Raw genomic sequence first — 22,025 nt, forward strand, 5'->3', positions numbered from 1 at the left:
CACCTTACTAAACATTAACTTGCAAAAATAAAATATTGCTGATGCCAGAAATAGAGAAAATATTGGAAGTACTCTGCAGGTCAGGCGCATACTTATTTCAACCACTGCTTTGTACTTTGATATTTTTTCCTCTTAAACTGCATTTAAGGTTTTCATTTTTCTGTAGGTTACATTTCATCCTCATTCTTTTTTTCATTATAACTTTATAATTACGAGCATTATTCTTCATAAATTGATCGGAATGAATGTATTTTGAACTTTTTATAAACATTAAGTATAAAGCACTGGATTTTTCAATAAAATTTGGATATGAATTTAGCTTTCAAAATCTAGATAAGCTGAACTAAAATTGAGATTCGGAATATTTTAATAAAAAAGGTAAGAACACTAAAGATGGTGAAAATCAGTAGCAGTATTAAAGGATTAGTGCATTTATATGCTAACGAATAAAATAAATTATTTTCGCTAGCTGTTTTGAATATTAAAATTTTATTCATGTAATGACCATAAAGATCAATACAGGCTCAGTTTAAAGATGCACAAAATGTATTGGTAAACATGATTTAAAACTGGTCTTGAGTTCTATAAATTAGGCTTGGTGGTGCAAAATTGGCCTCCATGCTTACTGTAATTCAAATAACTTAATCTTGTATAACTTTGCATCTCTGAGTGTCTCCTATGAGTATACTGCTTCTACTACACAGGGTCTTCTTTGGCACAAGACAGAGGAAGACTGGAGGCAAGGATTGAAATGTTGACTTCAGAGCTGGAATCCCTTAAAAGACAAAATGAGCAAGACATAAATGCCTTGAAGATCAAAACAAAGATTTTGGATGATCAAACTGATACTATTAGAAAACTTAAAGAAGTGAGTTTCTCATTGTTTAAAAAATACAATCTGCATATTAAGAAGCAAATTATTGCTGTTATACAACTTTCTCAGGAAAAAGTAATATTTTAATAAAGTAGTTAACTCCAAAGCATGAATAAATTTGAACTTTAGTGCTAAGTATAGTCATTTTAACAAAAATAATTGAAGTTAGTGATTGACAAGAAAATTATCAAATAAAACTTGTCAGTAGCTATTATACTGAGTGATTGAAAGTTGTTTAGGAGTAGGTTTTATGACATATTTGGAAAAGACAGAGGTATAGAGATAGAATTTTAAACATTATGACATTGACCTCTAAAATGTATCCACTGGTTTGGAATTGCTCAAGACAACAGAACAACAGAAAGCGAGAAGAGTACAGATTTTCTTTGAACATTCCATTGAATGGGGATGTTCTAATACAGGCAGTTTAAAGGGCACATTCACACAAAAATATGTGCAATATTAACTAATACCCTGGTCTAAATTTTGATTTTTGATCTGGTGAGCAGGTGAATTTTCAGGTGACCGGATTGAAGAATGTTGCGTTTGGTAGATTAGTGTTAGAAACATAAGCATCAAGGAAGGGATTGAGGATGACATGAAAGAAGATGTTAGTGGGGATGGTGCAGTGGAATTAGAGCAATGAAAGCTAAGTAAGTGAGTTAACCTAACAGTTCAGGTTTAAATTGGTTGCTGACTTGATGTAGTCAACTCCTTCACCTGTCTTGGGTTGGCTATCACCAGCAGCCTGTCCCTTGAAGCAAAGGTGAACAGCAGGATTGCCAAAGCCTCAGCGGTCATGGCCAGACTGAACAAGAGAGTGTAGAACAACAGACAGCTGACACCTGTGTGTGTGTGCTCGGCATACTCCTCTACACAAGCAAGGCTTGGATGCCATACATCAGCCAAGAGAAGAGGCTAAGCTTGATCCACCTACTTGCTCATCTTGCACATCTCCTGACAGGACAAAATCACCAACACAGAGGTTCTGCAGTGGGCTGACACCATCAGCAACCACGTTCAACAAAGCCACAGATGCCACAGAGGGTTAGGCCATGTCAAATGGATGCAATCCCTAAGACAGGAGTGTCAAACTCATTTTAGGTCACGGGCCGGATTGAGCAAAATGCAGCTTCATGCGGGCCGGATCAGTCGGACTCGTGCGAACGCAGCTTTCGTTGCCTCCATTTTTTCAGCCTGCTCTCATGTGTCTCAGTCTCTGCTATAACTACAAAGTGTTTCACTTTACAAATTCCGTTTCTTGTGAAGAAGACTGCCGAATAAACACTAAAAACCCTGAAAACCTGGTACCTGAATAAACTCAGCATTAGCCATATCATACGCCATAGGCGCCTCGATTACTGGGGCCAGCTTTAATAGTAATTAGATATTATCTCACGGGCCAAAGATAATTCCACCGTGGGCCGGATTTGGCCCGCGGGCCTTGAGTTTGACATATATGCCCTAAGACATGCTCGTTGGTGAGCTGACTGAGAGTTACTGCCCACAAGGAAGACCATATCTCTGCGGCAAGGATGTCTGAAAGCGTGACATGAAGCTGGCAGGCATCGACCTCAACACATGGGAGAAAACAGTTGAAGACCAGACAGTGTGGAGAGCCGCAGTCAAAAGCAGTGCACAACATGCTGAGACAGCAAGGACCAACATGCTTATCAAGTGAGCCAGAAGAAAAGCCAGAGCTGCATCTCCCAGAGCACCTTCCTCCTTCACCTGCTGCTGTTGTGAACGAGAATGGGACTGTACAGCCACTCTAGAAAGTGCAAATAGCCCCAAGTTTATAACCCCAAGAACCATCAGGAAAGTGTCACACCATTGTCTTTGGATGCTGACGACGATGATGATGAAATTGAGATGATTTATTTGTTCCCTAGAGTGTCCAAGCATGATTTCTAAGAGGTTTTACACGAGAAATGACATGCACTCTGGATTAAAATTGATCATTCCACACTGAAAATGTTTGTCCTTACAGGGTTTACAAGAAAGAGATGAACAGATTAGGAAAATTCGGGAGAAAAACCTACAAGATCAAAGAAACTTCCAGGATCAGTTAGAGAATGAAGTTGCAATATCACAAGATCTGAAAGATAAAATTGAGAGGCTTTCAGAGCGGAAAAGTGAACTAAAGCAGCAGCTTGAAGAAAAAGAAGCTGAGCTGGAGGAAAGAAACAATGCATTCAGGTAAATGTCAATATACTATTTTGACATTAAAAATTATGTTTTCAATTGCATGTGGCTCCACTGGTCCATTTTAGATTTGAAAAGTAATTATTCTTAGTGGTTTATTAACAATAGACCAATTACATTTAATTTCAAATCACCTACATGACAGCTGGCAATTGATTTATTATAATATATACTACTATGCTATACTTCCAGTTGTCTTTTCATATTAGCTGTCATTAATTTCTTGCATTAAATTATTGTGATGTGCTTGAGCCGTATCTGAATGGCTATGTATAAGCTGGAAAAATTCCACCCATTAATCTTTCCCAAGTTCTTCTGGCTCCAATCATTAAGTTTTGTTTTACTTGAATGGATTCCTTTAATTCTTTCTTGCAGCTTTTCCATACCCAGCTAATTAGTTCTTTACCTGTACCTTTCTTTTGCCTCGTATGTTGGCTCTGGCTAGCTGTCAACGCTGAGTTGGAAGTTTGCTCGTAGTATCATCGCAAAGACACCAGTATATAACCTAGGCTGCACTACTTGCCCCAGTGAAGTATTTAGCCTTTTGAAAAAAGAATAGTGTTGTTCCCTGTGTCCTGACAATATTATACTGCCTGTTATATTATTTTATAATATATTTTGCAGCAGACTGAAAAGCTTGAGCATGTAGATATTAAGAAAGAGGATGTGCTGGAGCTTTTGGGAAGCATCAAGTTGGATAAGTCGCCGGGACCAGATGAGATGTACCCCAGGCTACTGTGGGAGGTGAGGGAGGAGATTGCTGAGCCTCTGGCGATGATCTTTGCATCATCAATGGGCGACGGAAGAGGTTCCGGAGGACTGGAAGGTTGCAGATGTTGTTCCTTTATTCAAGAAAGGGAGTAGAGATAGCCAAGGAAATTATAGACCAGTGAGTCTTACCTCAGTGGTTGATAAGTTGATGGAGAAGTTCCTGAGAGGCAGCATTTATGAACATTTGGAGAGGTATAATATGATTAGGAATAGTTAGCATAGCTTTGTCAAGGGCAGGTCGTGCCTTACGAGCCTAATTGAATTTTTTGAGGATGTGACTAAACACATTGATGAAGGAAGAGCAGTAGATGTAGTGTATATGGATTTCAGCAAGACATTAGATAAGGTACCCCATGCAAGGCTTATTGAAAAAGTAAGGAGGCATGAGATCCAAGGGGACATTGCTTTGTGGATCCAGAACTGGCTTGCCCACAGAAGGCAAAGAGTGGTTGTAGACGGGTTATATTCTGCATGGAAGTCGGTGACCAGTTGTGTGCCTCAGGGATCTGTTCTGGGACCCTTTTCGTGATTTTTATAAATGACCTGGATGAGGAAGTGGAGGGATGGGTTAGTAAGTTTGCTGATGACACAAAGGTTGGAGGTGTTGTGGATAGTGTGGAGGGCTGTCAGAAGTTAGAGCGGGACATTGAATGGATGCAAAACTGGGCTGAGAAGTGGCAGATGGAGTTCAACCCAGATAAGTGTGAAGTGGTTCATTTTGGTAGGTCAAATATGATGGCAGAATATAGTATTAATGTTAAGACTCTTGGCAGTGTGGAGGATCAGAGAGATCTTGGCGTCCAAGTCCATAGAACGCTCAAAGCAGCTCTATGATTAAGAAGGCGTACGGTGTATTGACCTTCATCAATCGTGGAATTGAATTTAGGAGCCAAGAGGTAATGTTGCAGCTATATTGGATCTTAGTCAGACCCCACTTGGAGTACTGCACTCAGTTCTGATCGCCTCACTACAGGAAGGATATGGAAGCCATAGAAAGGGTGCAGAGGATATTTACAAGGATAATGCCTGGATTGGGGAGCATACCTTATGAGAATAGGTTGAGTGAACTCAGCCTTTTCTCCCTGAAGTGACGGAGGATGAGAGGTGACCTGATAGAGGTGTATAAGATGATGAGAGGCATTGATAGTGTGGATAGTCAGAGGCTTTTTCCCAAGGCTGAAATGGTTGCCACAAGAGGACACAGGTTTAAAGTGCTGGGGAGTAGGTACAGAGAAGATGTCAGGGGTAAGTGTTTTACTCAGAGAGTAGTGAGTGCGTGGAATGGGCCACCAGCAACGGTGTTGGAGGCGGATACAATAGGGTCCTTTAAGAGACTTTTGGATAGGTACATGGAGCTTAGAAAAATAGAGGGCTATGGGGAAGCCTAGTAATTTCTAAGGTAGGGACATGTTTGGCACAACTTTGTGGGCCAAAGGGCCTGTATTGTGCTGTAGGTTTTCTATGTTTCTATATAATTTTATATAATACACAATTTTATATTATTTTACTTATTTTTTGTGGTCAATGTGCAATGCTTCCAAATGAACAACTTCTGTTGAAGCTTTTCCATTTTGATATCCAAGATTCCATCTGAAATCAGTATTGACTATAAGAAATCACAGAAAAATTACATAATAATAATGTGAAGGTAACAAATACAGGTTGTTAAATAAATGTTTGCAAGAAGCATGTGAAGCTTAGGATGCAAGAATCAAACAGCTCTTGAAGATTATAAAGAAGCCAGAAATGAACTCAAGAAGGGAATTAGAAAAGCCAGAAGGGACCATGAAAAGACCGTGACAGGTAGGATTAAAGAGCATCCCAAGGCATTCTGCACATTGATCAAGAGCAAGAGTATAAGTAGAGCGAGGGACTAGTTGGCCACTTGATTTTAATTTATTTAGTTCAGCACAATATTTTGTGCCATTCCTGTGCTATACTATTTTATGTTCTATTAGTAAATTATGACATCTCGCAGAAAGCCATGCTGGCTTTCATAATTAGGCCATGGTTTTCCAATGGTGCTGGTGTGGATAACTTTGAAGACTGACAAAGAACACAGCAGGATATAGATCAGTTACATATCAGGGCAGAGAAATGGCAAATGAAGTTTAAGCCAGCCAAATGTGTCTTGTTACACCTTGGTAAGTAAATGTAAAGAGACAGCACACTGTTAAGAGCAAGACCCCTAATAATTTTGCTGAGCAGTGGGATTTTGGGGTCCAAATTCATAGCTCTCTGGAAGTTTCTTTCTTAACCATGGGGTAGTTAAAAAGGCAATTGGAATACTTGCCTTTGTTAGTCGAGGCATTGAGTTCAAAAGTCAAGAAGTGATGTTGTGCATTACAAAACTCTAGTTAGGCCACATCTGGGGAATTACACAGAATACTGATTGCCCCATTATAGGAAGGATGTTGAGGATTTGGAGAGGATGTAGTATGGGCACCGCAGTAGTTTAGCGTTCAGCATGACTCTTTTAAAGCTTGGGCGTCGGAGTTCAGAGTTAAACCTGGTGTCCTCTGTAAGGAATTTCTTTACATCCTCCCTGTGGATGTGTGGGTTTTCTCTGAGTCCTTAGGTTTTCTCCCATAGTCTAAGGATGTACCAGATAGGTGAATTGGTCATTGTAAAGTGTCTTGTGAATAGGTTATGATTGAATCGGGGGTCGGTGAGGGAGGGCCTACTCACCCTGCTCATGGACTGTTTGACCCACTCTCATCAGGGAGAAGGCTGCATAGCATCCATGCCAGAACTACAAGACTATAAAACAGTTACTTTCTCCAAGTAGTAAGGTTGGTCAACACCTTTAACTCCACCACTGCTTTATTATTTCCTGTCATTGCGTACAGCCTATCATCACTCTATGGACATGCAATCAACCTATGTATATAAACAATCTTATAATGTTTATTGTGGATTTTTATTATTGTATTCTTTATCTTGTTTTTTGTACTACATCACATTCTGAAATAATTATTTTGTTCTGCTTTACACTTGTGTAGAAGAAATGACATTAAACAATCCTGAATCTTGAATTATAAGAGGCATAGATAGTGTAGATAGACAATACTGTTTTCCCCAGGGTTGAAATGTCTTATACCAGAGGGCATGCAATTAAGCTGAGAGGGATTAATTTCAAAGGAGATGTGAGGGGCAAGTTTTAAGTATATTGGGCACAACATACTCTGTCTCAAATAGTGTCATAGGAGAATTTAAGTCCATCTGAGGGAATAAAAGGTCCTTGCCTTCTCCTTTGCACTACCTTGATGTACTTATACTTTCATATGGATGACATGTAAAACAAAGTTTTGCGGAGAGTGGTGGGTATCTGGAATGCACTGTCTTTGGTGGTCGAGATATGTTTAAATGTTAAGAACAGACTAAATATTCTTTTCACACAATTCTTTTTCTAGGAAATGAACTCTAGTTTAATCATTGTATTTCAGTTTATACTGTATATTGTAATCTTTGTCAAGTGAGCTTTCTATCACAGTTTTATAAAAAAATTATTACCTTTGTAATCAGTAAATTTTAGTCTGTTTAATCAGGCTGCTTAAGTGACTATAATAACATTGTTGGCGAAAACATTAATTCAATGAGCATATTACTAAAAATAGCGTAATCGTTAATTCTCAAGATACACACTTCTACTTATTGGGAGGTATAGTCTCTTGATCAGAAGTAATCCAGCCTGTTTAACAAAATTGCTGTGAAACCATAGGGAAATACATTAATTAAAATCCAAGAATTACAAAGTTACTCTATACATATTTGATAAGGGTTATTAATGAACTAGCAGATGCATCATGTCAAGTGAAGTTATTCAGCTTCCTTCAAATTAGACCATAAGACATAAGAGCAGAATAAGACTTGGCCAATCGAGTCTGCTCCATATTTCCATCATGGTTGATTTATTATCCCCCTCAACACCATTCTGCTGTTTTTTCCCCATAACCTTTGACTAACCTTTGTTTTAAATACACCCAAAGACTTTGCCTCAACTGCTGTCTGAATTCTACAGATTTGTCGCCTTCTGGCTGAAGAAATTCCTTCTCAGCTCTGTTCTAAATGGACATCTGTCTGTTCTGAGACTGTGTATTCTGGTGCTAGAGTCACCCACTATAGGAAACATCCTCTCCACATCCACTCTATATAGGCCTTTCAATATTTGATAGGTTTTAATGAGATCCCTCCACCCCCAATTCTTCCAATTTCCAGCGAGTACAGGCACAGAGTCAGCAAATGCTTGTCATACGTTAACCCTTTTGTTCCCTGAATCATTCTCATGATCATCCTTTGGACTCTTTCCAATGCCCGCATATCTTTCTTAGGGAAGGTTCTCAAAACTGCTCACAATACTACAAGTGTGCTGTGACCAATGCCTTATAAAGCCTCAGCATCACATCCTTGCTGTTATATTTTAGTCCTCTCTAAATTAATACTAACATTGCATTTGCCTTCCTTACCACCAACTCAACCTCAAAGTTAACTTTAGGGAATCCTTAACAAGGATTCCAGACTAAACTTGAATCAATGAAGAATGCTCAACAACTGTGGCAGGGCTTGAATGCTATTATCTCTTATAAAATGAAAGCAAGTGACATGCGACAAAAGGGCTTCACTTCCAGATGAGCTCAGTGCTTTCTATGCTCGCTTTGACTGTCGAAACATGGAGGAACGTTTATGAACTACCACAGATCTTGATGACTTTGTGATTTCAGTCTTTGAAACAACATACTTCTTGAGGGTGAACCCACGGAAAGCATCCAGCCCAGATGGGGTGATCAGTTGGTGGACTGTTCACTAATATCTTTAACCTCATGCCTTAACAGTCTGACATACCCACCTGCTTCAATTAGACCCCAGTCATATCAGTGCCTAAGAAGAATATGGTAATCTGCCTCCATGACTATAGTCCAGTAACATTTACATCCATTGTGATGAATTGTTTTGAGAGGAGTTGATGAAACACATCAACTTCTGCCTGAGAATCGACTTAGATCCACTCCAATTTGCCTACTGGCACAACACATCCACAGCAGAAGCCATTTCATTGGCTCTTCATTCAACCTTGGAACATCTGGACAACAGAGAAATTTATAAGGATGCTCTTTATTGACTACACTCAACATTCAATACTATCATTCCCTCAAAACTAATCATAAAGCTTCAAGACCTTAGCCTCAATACCTGCTTCTACAATTGGATCCTAGATTTCATCAGTCAGTTTGGATTGGCAACAGCATCTCCTCCACAATCTCCATCAGCACAGGTGCATCACAAGGCTGTGTGCTTAGCCCCCTGATCTACTCACCTTACACTTATGACTGTGAGGCTAAGCACAGCTCCAATGCCATAATCAACATTTTGGGCTGAAACGTCGACTGTACTCTTTTCCACTGATGCTGCCTGGTCTGCTGAGTTCCTCAGCATTTTGAGTGTGTTGCTCAGATTTCCAGCATCTGCAGATTTCCAATGCCATAGGAAAGTTTCCTGGTGACACCACTGTTGGCAAAATCAAAGCAAGTGATGAATCTGCTTATCACAGGGAGATTGAAAATCTGGCTGAGTGGTGCATAACAACAACTTCTCCTCAATATTTGCAAGACCAAGGAGCTGATTGTTGTCTTCAGGAGGAGGACAACAGAGGATGCTCCTCATCTTGGGATCAACAGTGGAGAGGTTCAGCAGTCTTAAAGACCTCTGAGTTATCATTTCAGAGGAACTGTCCTGGGCCTAGCACGCAACTGCAATTATGAAGCAAGCACACCAATGCCTCTACTTCCTCAGGAAGAAGGTAGGTACAGGAGCCTGAGGACTTGCACTGCCAGGTTCAGGACAGTTATTACCCCTCAACCATCAGGCACTCGAACCAAAGAGGATAAGTTTACTCAACTTCACTCGCCCCATCATCGAGCTGTTCTCCAATTATGGACTCACTTTCAAAGACCCTTCATCTCATGTTCTCGATATTTATTGTTTTTTTTCTCTCTTTTATATTTGCACAGTTTGTTTTCTTTTGCACATTTGTTGTTTGTCCGTACTGTTGGGTGTGGTCTGTCATTGAGTCTATTATGGTTCTTAGATTTATTGAGTATGCTGCAAGAAAACGAATTTCAGGGTTGTATATGGTAGCATGTGTATTTTGATAATAAATTTACTTTGAACTTTGAACTAGGACCTCTACGTCCCTTTGCATATTTGATTTTTGAATTTTCTCACCATTTAGAAAATACAGGTTCCCTCCACTATTAGAAGGTAGAGCGTTCCTATGAAATGGTTTGTAAGCCGGAATGTCATAAAGTGAAGAAGCAATTACCATTTATTTATATGGGAAAAGTCTGTGAGTGTTTGCAGACTCAAAAAAAACCTACCAAATCATGCCAAATAACACATAAAACCTAAAATAACAGTAACACATAGTAAAAGCAGGAATGATCTGATAAATACACAGCTTATATAATGTAGGAATACTTTTCTGCAATTATTGCAGCACTGTCCACTGCAGCGAAAATCTCACGCAAGCGCTCTCTGTAGCACATGCGGCAGAAACACACGGCGCAAGCGTTCCCAGCAGAAACACTCTTCCTAGTAACCTTTAAGCTATGAAGCTACCAAGTAACACATAAAAATACATAGCCTATATAAAGTAGAAATAATGTACGTCCAGTGTAGTTTCACTTACCAGAATCAGGAAGACAGTGAGCACACTGATGATGGTGTATTAGGCTGAGTCAATAGACAATAGGTGCAGAAGTAGACCATTCAGCCCTTTGAGCCTGCACCGCCATTTTGAGATAATGGCTGATCATCTACTATCAATACCCGGTTCCTGCCTTGTCCCCATATCCCTTGATTCCCCTATCCATAAGATACCTATCTCACTCCTTCTTGAAAGCATCCAGAGAATTGGCCTCCACTGCCTTCCGAGGCAGTGCATTCCAGACCCCCACAACTCTCTGGGAGAAGAAGTTTTTCCTTAACTCTGTCCTAAATGACCTACCCCTTATTCTCAAACCATGCCCTCTGGTACTGGACTCTCCCAGCATCTGGAACATATTTCCTGCCTCTATCTTGTCCAATCCCTTAATAATCTTATATGTTGCAATCAGATCCCCTCTCAATTTCCTTAATTCCAGCGTGTACAAGCCCAGTCTCTCTAACCTCTCTGCGTAAGACAGTCCTGACATCCCAGCAATTAACTTTGTGAATCTACGCTGCACTTCCTCTACAGCCAGATGTCCTTCCTTAAGCCTGGAGACCAAAACTGTACACAATACTCCAGGTGTGGTCTCACCAGGGCTCTGTACAAATGCAAGAGGATTTCCTTGCTCTTGTACTCAATTCCCTTTGTAATAAAGGCCAACATTCCATTAGCCTTCTTCACTGCCTGCTGCACTTGCTCATTCACCTTCAGTGACTGATGAACAAGGACTCCTAGATCTCTTTGTGTTTCTCCCTTACCTAACTTTACACCATTCAGATAATAATCTGCCTTCCTGTTCTTACTCCCAAAGTGGATAACCTCACACTTACTCACATTAAACGTCATCTGCCAAGTATCTGCCCACTCACCCAGCCTATCCAAGTCACCCTGAATTCTCCTAACATTCTCATCACATGTCACACTGCCACCCAGCTTAGTATCATCAGCAAACTTGCTGATGTTATTCTCAATGCCTTCATCTAAATCGTTGACATAAATCGTAAACAGCTGTGGTCCCAATACCGAGCCCTGTGGCACCCCACTAGACACCACCTGCCATTCCGAGAAACACCCATTCACCGCTACCCTTTGCTTTCTATCTGCCAACCAGTTTTCTATCCATGTCAATGTCTTCCCCCCCCAATGCCATGAGCTTTAATTTTACCCACCAATCTGCTATGTGGGACCTTATCAAATGCCTTCTGAAAATCGAGGTACACTACATCCACTGGATCTCCCTTGTCTAACTTCCTGGTTACATCCTTGAAAAACTCCAATAGGTTAGTCAAGCATGATTTACCCTTGGTAAATCCATGCTGGCTCAGCCCAATCCTATCACTGCTATCCAGATATGCCACTATTTCATCTTTAATAATGGACTCTAGCACCTTCCCCACTACTGATGTTAGGCTGACAGGTTGAGTCGGAGGTTGAGGTCGTCGGAGGTTGGGGTGTCATCTCAACATCTGTTTCCATCAGGGCAGGCAGGTCACCTTCTTCTATGTCTGCCTGCCTCAATGTTGAAGGTCGAGTTTCGTCGCCTGCTGTGGCTGATGTGGAAGGCTTGAAAAACGACAGTAGGCTTGACTGCTTAGCCTCGCGCATTTTTCTATCATACAGTTCTTTGCAAGCACTCATACCATCCTGCAAATAAGCCCTAAACCTACAGATCCTTTCAAAATTAAAGTCATACTTTTCTGCAAACATTACAGCGTTGTCAATCCCAGCGAAAATCGCACACAATTGCTTCACGTTCAGTTCCTGGACGACTTCACTTTCGGGCCATTTGCTTCTATGTTAGTTTTCAATTGTTATCCTTTCCTCTTCATCAGCTCTTCATCTGTCAATTCTTGGTCATGGGATGACAAAACCTCTTCAACATCATCTTCGTCAACTTTCACAGACCCTTATTTACTATATCCTTATAGCCAAACTCACTATATCCTTAATTTGTTCACCAGGATCGAAATGCTTAATCATGTCTAGTTTTACGCTAAGTGTAACACCCTTACGCGCTCTTAGGCTTTTCCGATACCTTAGAACTCATCTTGCTAACAGATGCACAAAGTAAATAGACATAAAGCACAGATGCTCACAGGCACATGTTTAAACAATAGCGGCTAGAATGCAGTTCCGGGGGAGGAGCTTGGCTGCTCGGGGCACGTGCTGCCTTTTTTCGTAACAGTGAAAACACCGTCTGTTAGCAAAAACAGGTAACTAATGTAGGTCTTTCGTAACAGCGAGGTGTCGTAAAGCGAACGTTCGAAAAACGGGACACCTGTAAACAGCATCCACTGACACTCCTTTGTCTATCCTGCCTGTTATTTCTTCAAAGAATTACAACAGATTTGTCAAGCAAGATTTCCTCTTAAGGAAACTGTACTGACTTTGACCTACGGAATCAAGCACCTCCAATTACCTGAGACCTCATCCTTAATATTTTACTTCATCTTTCCAACCACTGAAGTCAGGCTAGCTGGTCTATAATTTCCTTTTGTCTGCCTCCCTCCCTTCTTAAAGAGTGGAACAACATTTGCAATTGTTTTCCTTGAAGTATAATAAAGATAGTAAGAAATACTTCAGTTCAGGTTGTAAATGCAGAGAGAGAAAAATAGGGTTTTAGGATAATCACATTTCAAAACTGAGTATAGCAATTTTTGCCTTTGTAATATCTATTATGTTTTGTTTTTGTCTTTTGTATTTGTAGTGCTGTAAACAAGAAGTGGCAGGATAAGGCAGAGATATTAACTGTATTGGAAACACAGGTCAAACACATGAAAGAATCCTTTGATGCCAGAGAAAGGAAACTTGTTGAAGAAAGAGACAAAGCTTTAGAATCCCAAAAGTAAGTTTTGGCAGCAATAAAAAGTATTGTCACTTTAGCTACTCTACTTGTTCTAATAATATAATATCCCACAACCAAGCACATCTTTTCCTCTCTTTCCCCCGACCCCCCCCCCCCCAACTTTCTGCTACGCGACTCCCTTGTCCATTCTTCCCTCGCCATTGATCTCCCTCCTGGCACTTACCCTTGCAAGTGCTACACCTGCCCCTACACCTCCTCCCTCACCACCATCTGGGGCCCTGAACAGTCCTTTCAGGTGAGACAATACTTTACCTGTGAGTCTTTTGGGTTGACTCACTGTGTTCAGTGCTCCCGGTGTGGCCTCCTGTACATCGGTGAGACCCGGCGTAGATCGGGAGATTGCTTTGCCAAGTATCTATGTTCCGACCACTAGAACAAGCAGGATCTCCCAGTGGTCACCCATTTTAATTCCAATATGTCCAACAATGGTCTCCCCCACTGTCATGATGAGGCCACACTTAAGTTGGAGGAACAACATCTTTTATTCTGTTTGGGTAATCTCCAACCTGATGGCACAAACATCAGGTAATGCCCCCCCAACCCCCCCTTCTCCATTTCCCATCCCCTTTTTCCTTCTCTCACTTCATCTCCTTTCCCACCCGTCACCACCCTCTGGTACTCCTTCCCCCTTTTTCTTTCTTCCATGGCCTTCTGTCTCTTTCACCAATCAATTTCCCAGCTCTTTACTTCATCCCTCCCACTCAAGGTTTTAAATCTACTCCTCACCTTTTTTTCTCTCCAGTCCTTGGCGAAGAGTTTCAGCCTGAAACATCAACTCTTTTTTTTCCATAGATGCTGCCTGGCCTGCTGAGTTCCTACAGAATTTTGTGTGTGTTGCTTGGATTTTCAGCATCTGCAGATTTTCTCTTGTTTGTCTCGATGTTATGTTTGCTTTCACAACTGCTATCCCAATCCCATACACTTTATCAGTATTCGTTTAACATGTTCTAATGGATGTTTTTTTTATATTTGCCCAGATTAACAATTTAACTTAAGTATGAACTCTGCTGAAAATTTGATTCTAGATTTTTTCAATTTCAACTGCAAGAACCTTAAAATGATTTGTCAGTCTAACTGATTTACATTTTATAGTATTGAGAAATTGGGCATGCTTCACAGAATTAGAGTCGAGAAATTAAATCGTCCCTGGAGAAACATTTCACAATCTGAGGAAAATGACTTTTATTAAAAATGTAAGATAAAATGCAATGGATAAATGCAATGTTATTTTTAAATTTTGCTTAATCTTAGTCAAAACATGGAAAATGTGATTCCTGTATTGCCACAAATCTGGAAAAAAAATCTTGTGATTTAAACAGTCTGTCTTAGCTAGTCAAACATCTTATGGATCCACCACTCAAATTCATTAGTGTGTGAGGCCCAAGGTAGCTTATTCTACCGAACAGGCCTTCTGCATCTAAAGGGCTTTCCTTTGCTCTTTGCTGTTGCAGACTAAATAAAGAAATTATTTAAACCCTGTTGGTTGTGGAGATGGATTACAGGAAGCAAGGCCCAACAGGGGGACTGGAGAGTAGAGTTTCAGAGCAATGGTCTGAATGTTCTGGAGTTAAGTGTTCAATTCTAGTGCCATCTGTAAAGACTTTGCACATTGTCCCCATGAAACGCAGAGGTTTCCTCCAGGAGCTCGGGTTTCCTCCCACAGACTGAAGACCTACTAGTTAGTAGGTTAATTGGTCATTGTAATGGAACTGTGATTTGGCTAGTGTTAAAAAGGTGGTTTGCTGGGCTTGCGGCTCATTGAGCTGGAACGGCTTGTTTCACACAGTATCTCTAAACAAAGGAAATAAAATAGTTTGGATCAGAATTGGTGTGTAGAGGACTTGGAACAAAAGTTGGCTGTGAAGGATAGTGAACGGAGTAGGGTGGGGTGGGTTAAAGGGAGTTCATAACTGAGTTGGAAGGTATGATGTTTCTTTAGGTCAGGGCACCAGGGCAGCAAATTTCAAAGTCCTCGGCCTGAGTGATGTGTAGATGGCACATGCTACTCGTGTGTAAATGAAAATGTCAACATTTCTATGCATCAAATGCCTAATGGACCCCAAAGTTAATCTTGCAGACTTTGTACACGATTCCCAATTTTCAATTACATTTCACTTTCTATTAAAACTGAATCAGGAAATGCCAAAAAAAGCATGTCCAAATAGATCCAATTTCAAGACAGTAAAACAATTGCTTGTATTGGGATTAAAAGTATTACAATGCCACCACCTGGCCTAATGTGCATTTAGACACTGGCAAGTTAATTAGTTTTAGTTTTAATTTTGAATATGGGTATGGTCATTTATAATTAAAAAGTTGACTCAAAAAAGACTAACAGTGAAATGTAAAATTTTACCATTAGGAATTCCTCTCAGACATTTGTAAGAAAGTAAGATGATGTTCAATATTTTACTATGATTTAAAGAAAATGACATTCCTCTTAAGCAAACTATGCTCAAAAATATCAAGAATTAAGGTTTATTCTTTTTCTTAATTACAAATTTCTTGGCCAAATTACGCAAATCTCATTGATTTTACAGCTTGATTAAATTGCTTTTTCTTTGAAATCCTGTACTCTTTATCTAATCTCCACCATTATTTATACAGAACATATTGTAAAATAACATTTTGTTTTCACTTGGAATAAGAGTAACAATCCCACTCAAAATGGAGTTTGGCATTGAATACTTTGAATCTATTTGGAAGTACCACACAGAATCCCAATATAAGCCACAGAAGAAAGATACCTTCTAAACTATCTTATAGTCTGCTCTTTCAAGCACTCCTGCCCTACCTGTAGCAGGATTTGTGAATCCCACATTTATCTCAAAGCTATAGAAATGGTCTGGAAGCAAGTCATCCTTTATCCTGATGGGGTAGGAGGAGCTATCTAAAATGATCACAATTCCTTTTTTAATGTGTTAATTCTCAGAATAACTTCTGCTTTGTCATTTTTTATAAATCATCCAGTTGTGCATAAATTCATAGTTTCTTATTACTTTCATCTGCAGAAAATGACTAAAGTTTGCTCGAGTTTTATTTTTCATGTACAAATAATAGATTTTTTGCAATGTTAAATATATTTAAAATATTTTAATGTGTGTTTGTCCAAAATTGCCAAGAGCTGCAGCAGAAAAACTTCATTCCATGGATGATGCATTCAGGCACCAGCTTGAGGCTATACAGGTATCTCACCAGACCCAACTTCTGCAGTTAGCCAATGAAAAAGAAAAGGAAATTGAAACAGCAAAACAAAAGGTAACATTTTCTTCCTTGTACACAATAATCTACATAATACTTCATCACAAAATATCTTGCAAACAATGCAATTTAAGCATTGGTACTGTTCTTACTTAAGCAAATGTGGCAATCTGTTTATGCATAGCACTCTCTTACAAATATAACCGGTAGTGCCTTTAAAAAAGCGACTTATGCGAGCAGCTTCAATGGAAATCTTCAAATATTCCCATTTTAGATTTCATTTTAGCTGAAATCCACAGCTACAGTCATGGACAGTACAGTAAGCAACATCATTTTAAGGCGTTTTTTTAAAAAAAGCTACCACTACTCAAAGTTGATGATGAATCTTGGACAATAGTCTCCGGGTGCAAGTGCAGTTCTCCTTTAAGATGGTGGAAGAGAGGATGCTGCGCTGGATTAAAAGTTCTTTTAAGGAGAAGAGGGTTCTGACTTCCACTGCCATCTATTCTGCTGGCACACATACAATCACTGGGAAATAAAATCAAAGACCTCAGAGCAAGATTGTTGCACCCGAGGGACATGGGAGACTGTTGTGTTTTTTGTTTCACAGAGTTTTTGTCTCCTCCACCATTCCAGAGTCTGCGATGTTGCTCGCTGGCTTCATGATTCACTGCCAAGATAGGACTGCAGAGTCTTTCAAAGGCAGAGGAGGTGGAGTATGCTTTATGATTAGCTCCTCAGTGCACAAATACAGCAGTTCTGTCTCAGTCCTGCTCACCCTACCTGGAATGTTGAGGGTCGTCCATTTGGAGCTTTTAGCCATCACCTCGGTGGCAGTGTGCACTCCACTTTAGGCCTCTATCAAACTCAGCAACATAATCAACTGTCAGAAACAGCCTTCCCCATCATTTTGAGGGATTTTAACAAGGCCAGCTTGAAAAGGTCTCTAAGTAATTATCACCAACATATCACTTGTGAAACTAGAGGAGCTCTGGACCACTGTTACTCTATCATCAGGAACATTTCCCATCCCATCCCACACCCATACTTTGGAAAGACTGATCACCTGGCTGTACTTCTCCCTGAATGTAGGCAGAGACTGAAGACCATAGCACCAGTAGAGAGGACAAAGAAGGTATTGTCAAAGGAAGCAAAAGAGCGCTTTGAATCTGGACTGGACAGTAATCATCAAGTCTGAATAGCTGTGCCAAGTTGTCACTGACTTCATTAAAACCTGTGTGGATGAACCAGGAGATTCATAGTCTACTGAGGACTAGATCTGGCATTCAAGTCTAGTGATCTAGGACTCAGGAAAGCCAGGTATGACCTACGGAGGGCTATCTCAAAAGCAAAAAAAAATTCTGATTGTGGTTTGAAGTGGAATCGGATGCGCATAAACTCTGACAGAGTTTGCAGGTCATTACTTCCTACAAACCGAAACCTAACATTATGAATGGCAGTGATGCTTCATTCCCAGATGAGCTCAAGGCCTTTTAAGAATGCTTTGAAATGGTGAATAAAACTATAGCTATGAGGATACCTGCTTCATCTGGTGACCTGGTTGAGTTCTGAAAGCCTGTGCCAACCAGTTGGAGGGTGTGTTCAAAGACATTTTCAATTTTTCATCGCTACATTTGGAATTTCCCACCTGTTTTAAAAGGGCAACAATCATATCAGTGCCCTAGAAGTGTTGGCAGAGCTGCCTTAATGAGTTTTGTCCAGTTGCACTCACATCTACAGCGATGAAGTGTTTTGAGAGGTCCGACATATTGATGCTGTTTCAAAGAGGCCATGATAGTGGCTACATTTCATTAGTAAATTTGGTTTGTCATGACAAACACTTGCAAATTTCTAGATTTTCAATGGAGAGCATTCTAAATGGCTGCATCGCTGTCTGGTATGAAGTGGGGGGCACTTCACATGATTGAAATAAGCTGCAGAAAAGTGTAAACTCTGTCAGCTCCATCATGGCCACTAGCCTCCCCAGCATCCAGGACATCTCGAGGAGTGATGCCTCATAAAGGCAGCATCCATCATTAAGGACTCCCATCACCAGGTCACAGTACTGTACTTATTTTTATGTGTGTGTATGTGTGATATATACACATACATCCAGACACACGTGCTCCCTAGAACTGAAAACAGATGAGTTTATCCCTTTTTTTTCCTTAACAGCCATATTACATCCTTGAAGTGAAGTAAGCCCAATTGGTAAAAATCTCGTCCTGGTAAACATTGGTTAATTTAACATTTGCTCATTTGGGTTAATTGGTAGAAAACTTGTCGGTTCAAAGATATTTGATTCACAATTCTCAATTATACCCAACATCTGTTATCGCTGAGTATAATAGATCCTATTCATATCACTTCAAGGCTTGGAACTAAATCTACCAATTTTGAAGCCAAGAAAGCATTATTAATAAGCTTCCATTGAAGCAGACATAATTAATAAGAAATTAAGACCTAGGAATAAATAGGCTATTTGACATGTTGAGTCTGCTCTGCCATTCCATGGCTGATTTATTATCCCTCTCAACATTCTCTCTGTAACCTTTGATGCTCTGACGAATCAATGGTAATATCTGGAATACTTGTAGGAATTCCATGTTTTTTATGGAGAGGACGTACGTACTCAACTCTGTTATAAACTGAGATCAAGCTCAAACTTTGGAATTTGGAGTTGTGAAGTTGCATCATATTGCAGTCATGAGGAGTGAAACAACAACAACAAAGGTCTAGATTGTGAATGTTAAAATACCAATGTAAAGATCGAGCAACATGCACAAAATGCTGGAGTTACTCCAGTTGACGTTTACTCTATTCCATAGATGCTGCCTGGCCTGCTGAGTCCTTCCAGTATTTTGTATATGTTGCTTGAATTTCCAGCATCTGCAGATTTTCTCAAGTGAGTGTAAAGGATAAGTTTAGTTACAAAATATAAATATCCAGAGCACTTTAAAATGAATCCAGATCTTTGAAATGCAAGTTGTTTTCATATTGTAAACTAATAAAAAAAAAGCTATAATTTTACTTGCCAATTGAACTAATTCACATTGCAAAATTTGTCCTAAATATAAATTGAATTTAAGATGTGTTTTATTTTCATTTTAGGTGGTCTTTTTTCATGCACATAACTACATAATCAATACATTCAAATATGTTATAGCTTTGTTTTGCACTATTATATGTAGTATTTTAATTATTTCAGGTCTATCAAGTAGAGGAAGAAATGCGTCATCTTCTTCGAGAGACAGCATATGGCAAGAAAAACATGGAAGAAAAGATACGCAAACTCACTAGTGCTCTTAATGATATCAAGCAAGAACTGTGAGATTGTCACAGACAACTTCCCAATATGTATGTAATCTACACTAGTTATTAAGTGACTGAAAACTGAATTGATTTCTTTAAGTAATGCATCAAAATTATTAAATCCTACTGTTTGGAAAACACCAAAAATAAATGGGGTGACTCTTATTCTGATTGTACCCTACTGTGGGTCCAGGTTAGTGGAAACAATCTTGACTTGCTCTCAGTTAATTATTTTTGATCAGGGAGTTTGGAAACAAACATTACTTTCAAAATCTGCATTACTTCAAGAGCAGGCAGAGAATTAGCATCCACTCAAAACACTGGAGGAACTCAGCAGCTCAGGCAGGATCTATGGAGGGAAATGAAAAATTGATTTTTTTTGCTAAGACATTGGGAGTAGATGAGGAGAGGATAGAAACTAGAATTTAAAAGGCTGAGGGTTGTAGAGGAGGAGGAGGAGCAGTAGCTGGCAAGTGGTAGGTGAATCCAGTTGAAGTGGGGAGGTAAGATAGGGAAGGTGGGGGAGAGGGGAAAGGGAGTGATATAAGAAGATGGGAATTTGATAGGTGGAAAAGGCAAAGGTTTGAAGGAAGAATCTGATAGGAAAGGACAGTAGACCATGGAATAAAGGGGAGGAAGGTGTGGGTGATCTGCAGCTTGTGGGGGTAGGGGGAAGAAGAAGAAGAAAGAGGTAAAGGGGTCAGAAAGATGAACGAAAACAAAGAGGGGTGGGAAACGGAGGGTGGTGGTTACCAGAAGTTAGAGAAATCGATGTTGATGCCTCCCTCACTTTTTTTAATATACAGTATTTCTGGTTTTTGCACTTTTTAAAATCTATTCAATATACATATACTGTAATTGATTTACTTGTTTATTTATTATTTTTTTCTCTTCTAGATTATGTATTGCATTGAACTGCTGCTGTTGAGTTAACAAATTTCACGTAATATGCCAGTGATAATAAACCTGATTCTGATTCTAATTCTCAGGTTGGAGATTACCAAAACAGAATATGAGATATTGCTCCTCCAAGCTACCTCTGGCCTCAATGTGGTATTAGAGGAGGCTGTGGACAGACATGTCAGTGTGGCAAGCAGAAGTGGAATTAAAATAGTTGACCACCGTGAGATCCTGTCTCTTTTGAAGGATGTACCAAAGATGCTCATTGAAACAATTCTCAATATGCTTCAGGTCTTACTAACGTAGCATTGGCCATACCAGATACAATATATAACTTGATAGATTCACCTTGAAGTGCTGCCTCAACTGGAAGGACTGCTGGAGCCTTTAATGGTGGTGAGGGAGGAAGTGCAGAAGATGTAACACTTAGCACATTTGCAAGGATAAGTGCTTGAATGGAGATCAGTGGGAAGGAATCTTGTTTAAACATGTCCATTTAAACAACATATTGTTCAATTTTGGTGTAAGGAAATTAAATCATCCACTTGACTACTTGTAAGACAGTGTTATCCTACAATAAAATGCAAGGCTATAAAGAAATGAAAGATTTTGAATTCCTGGCCAAGATAATTGATTTGTTTTCACCTGCAAAGAAGAAAAGTATTCAGTTGAGGGAGGGACAAAAATCAAGTGTAATTCAATACGTTAGGCTAAGTTGTTATTTCTAGTAAAGTTGTTTGGGGGAATAATGTACTCATAATTTATTTTCACTGGGTTAGTTTAATGTTCATAAATATATTTGTACATATAAATTGAGTTCAAGAATATTTTTTACAATTTTCAATTAAATGTAAGTTATAATAAAGTTACATTCAAGAAATTTAGTTACTTTCCTTACAAGTAATTTTGAAATGCTAGAGAACTAGACTGCTTTTCAGTATGGAAATGTTATCTCTTTGCACTGTACTGCTGCCATAAAACAACAAATTTCATATCACATTAGTGATAAATCTGATTCTGATTCCCACCCACCACCCCCCTCCGTTTTGTCATTGTGTCACAATTACATACAGAAAATGTTTTCGGGTTTTGGGTATTTCAAACAACGCAGTACACCACTCATCTGTTGTCTGGAAGACTAGCCCACATCGGTTTCAGTGGGAATCCCAAAACCCTCAAAGCCTGAATGG

The 22,025-nt window shown here is 39.6% G+C and overlaps 1 protein-coding gene across 6 annotated transcripts in view; it reads left to right on the forward strand.

The window, feature by feature from the left end:
* lrrcc1 (leucine rich repeat and coiled-coil centrosomal protein 1) overlaps positions 1-21,440 on the forward strand; it is a 131,319-nt gene extending 109,879 nt beyond the window's left edge. For all 6 annotated transcript variants that reach the window (XM_073044173.1, XM_073044146.1, XM_073044127.1 and 3 more), the window contains 6 exons: positions 705-868; positions 2,865-3,073; positions 13,264-13,401; positions 16,545-16,680; positions 19,832-19,980; positions 20,925-21,440. In XM_073044173.1, coding sequence (XP_072900274.1) covers positions 705-868; positions 2,865-3,073; positions 13,264-13,401; positions 16,545-16,680; positions 19,832-19,954 — 770 coding nt within the window. In that variant the 3' untranslated portion in view covers positions 19,955-19,980; positions 20,925-21,440. The remainder of the gene's footprint in view (positions 1-704; positions 869-2,864; positions 3,074-13,263; positions 13,402-16,544; positions 16,681-19,831; positions 19,981-20,924) is intronic.
* Positions 21,441-22,025: the final 585 nt, after the last annotated feature.

Source organism: Hemitrygon akajei, chromosome 1 (assembly GCF_048418815.1).
Source record: "Hemitrygon akajei chromosome 1, sHemAka1.3, whole genome shotgun sequence".
Classification (NCBI taxonomy): Eukaryota; Metazoa; Chordata; class Chondrichthyes; order Myliobatiformes; family Dasyatidae; genus Hemitrygon; species Hemitrygon akajei.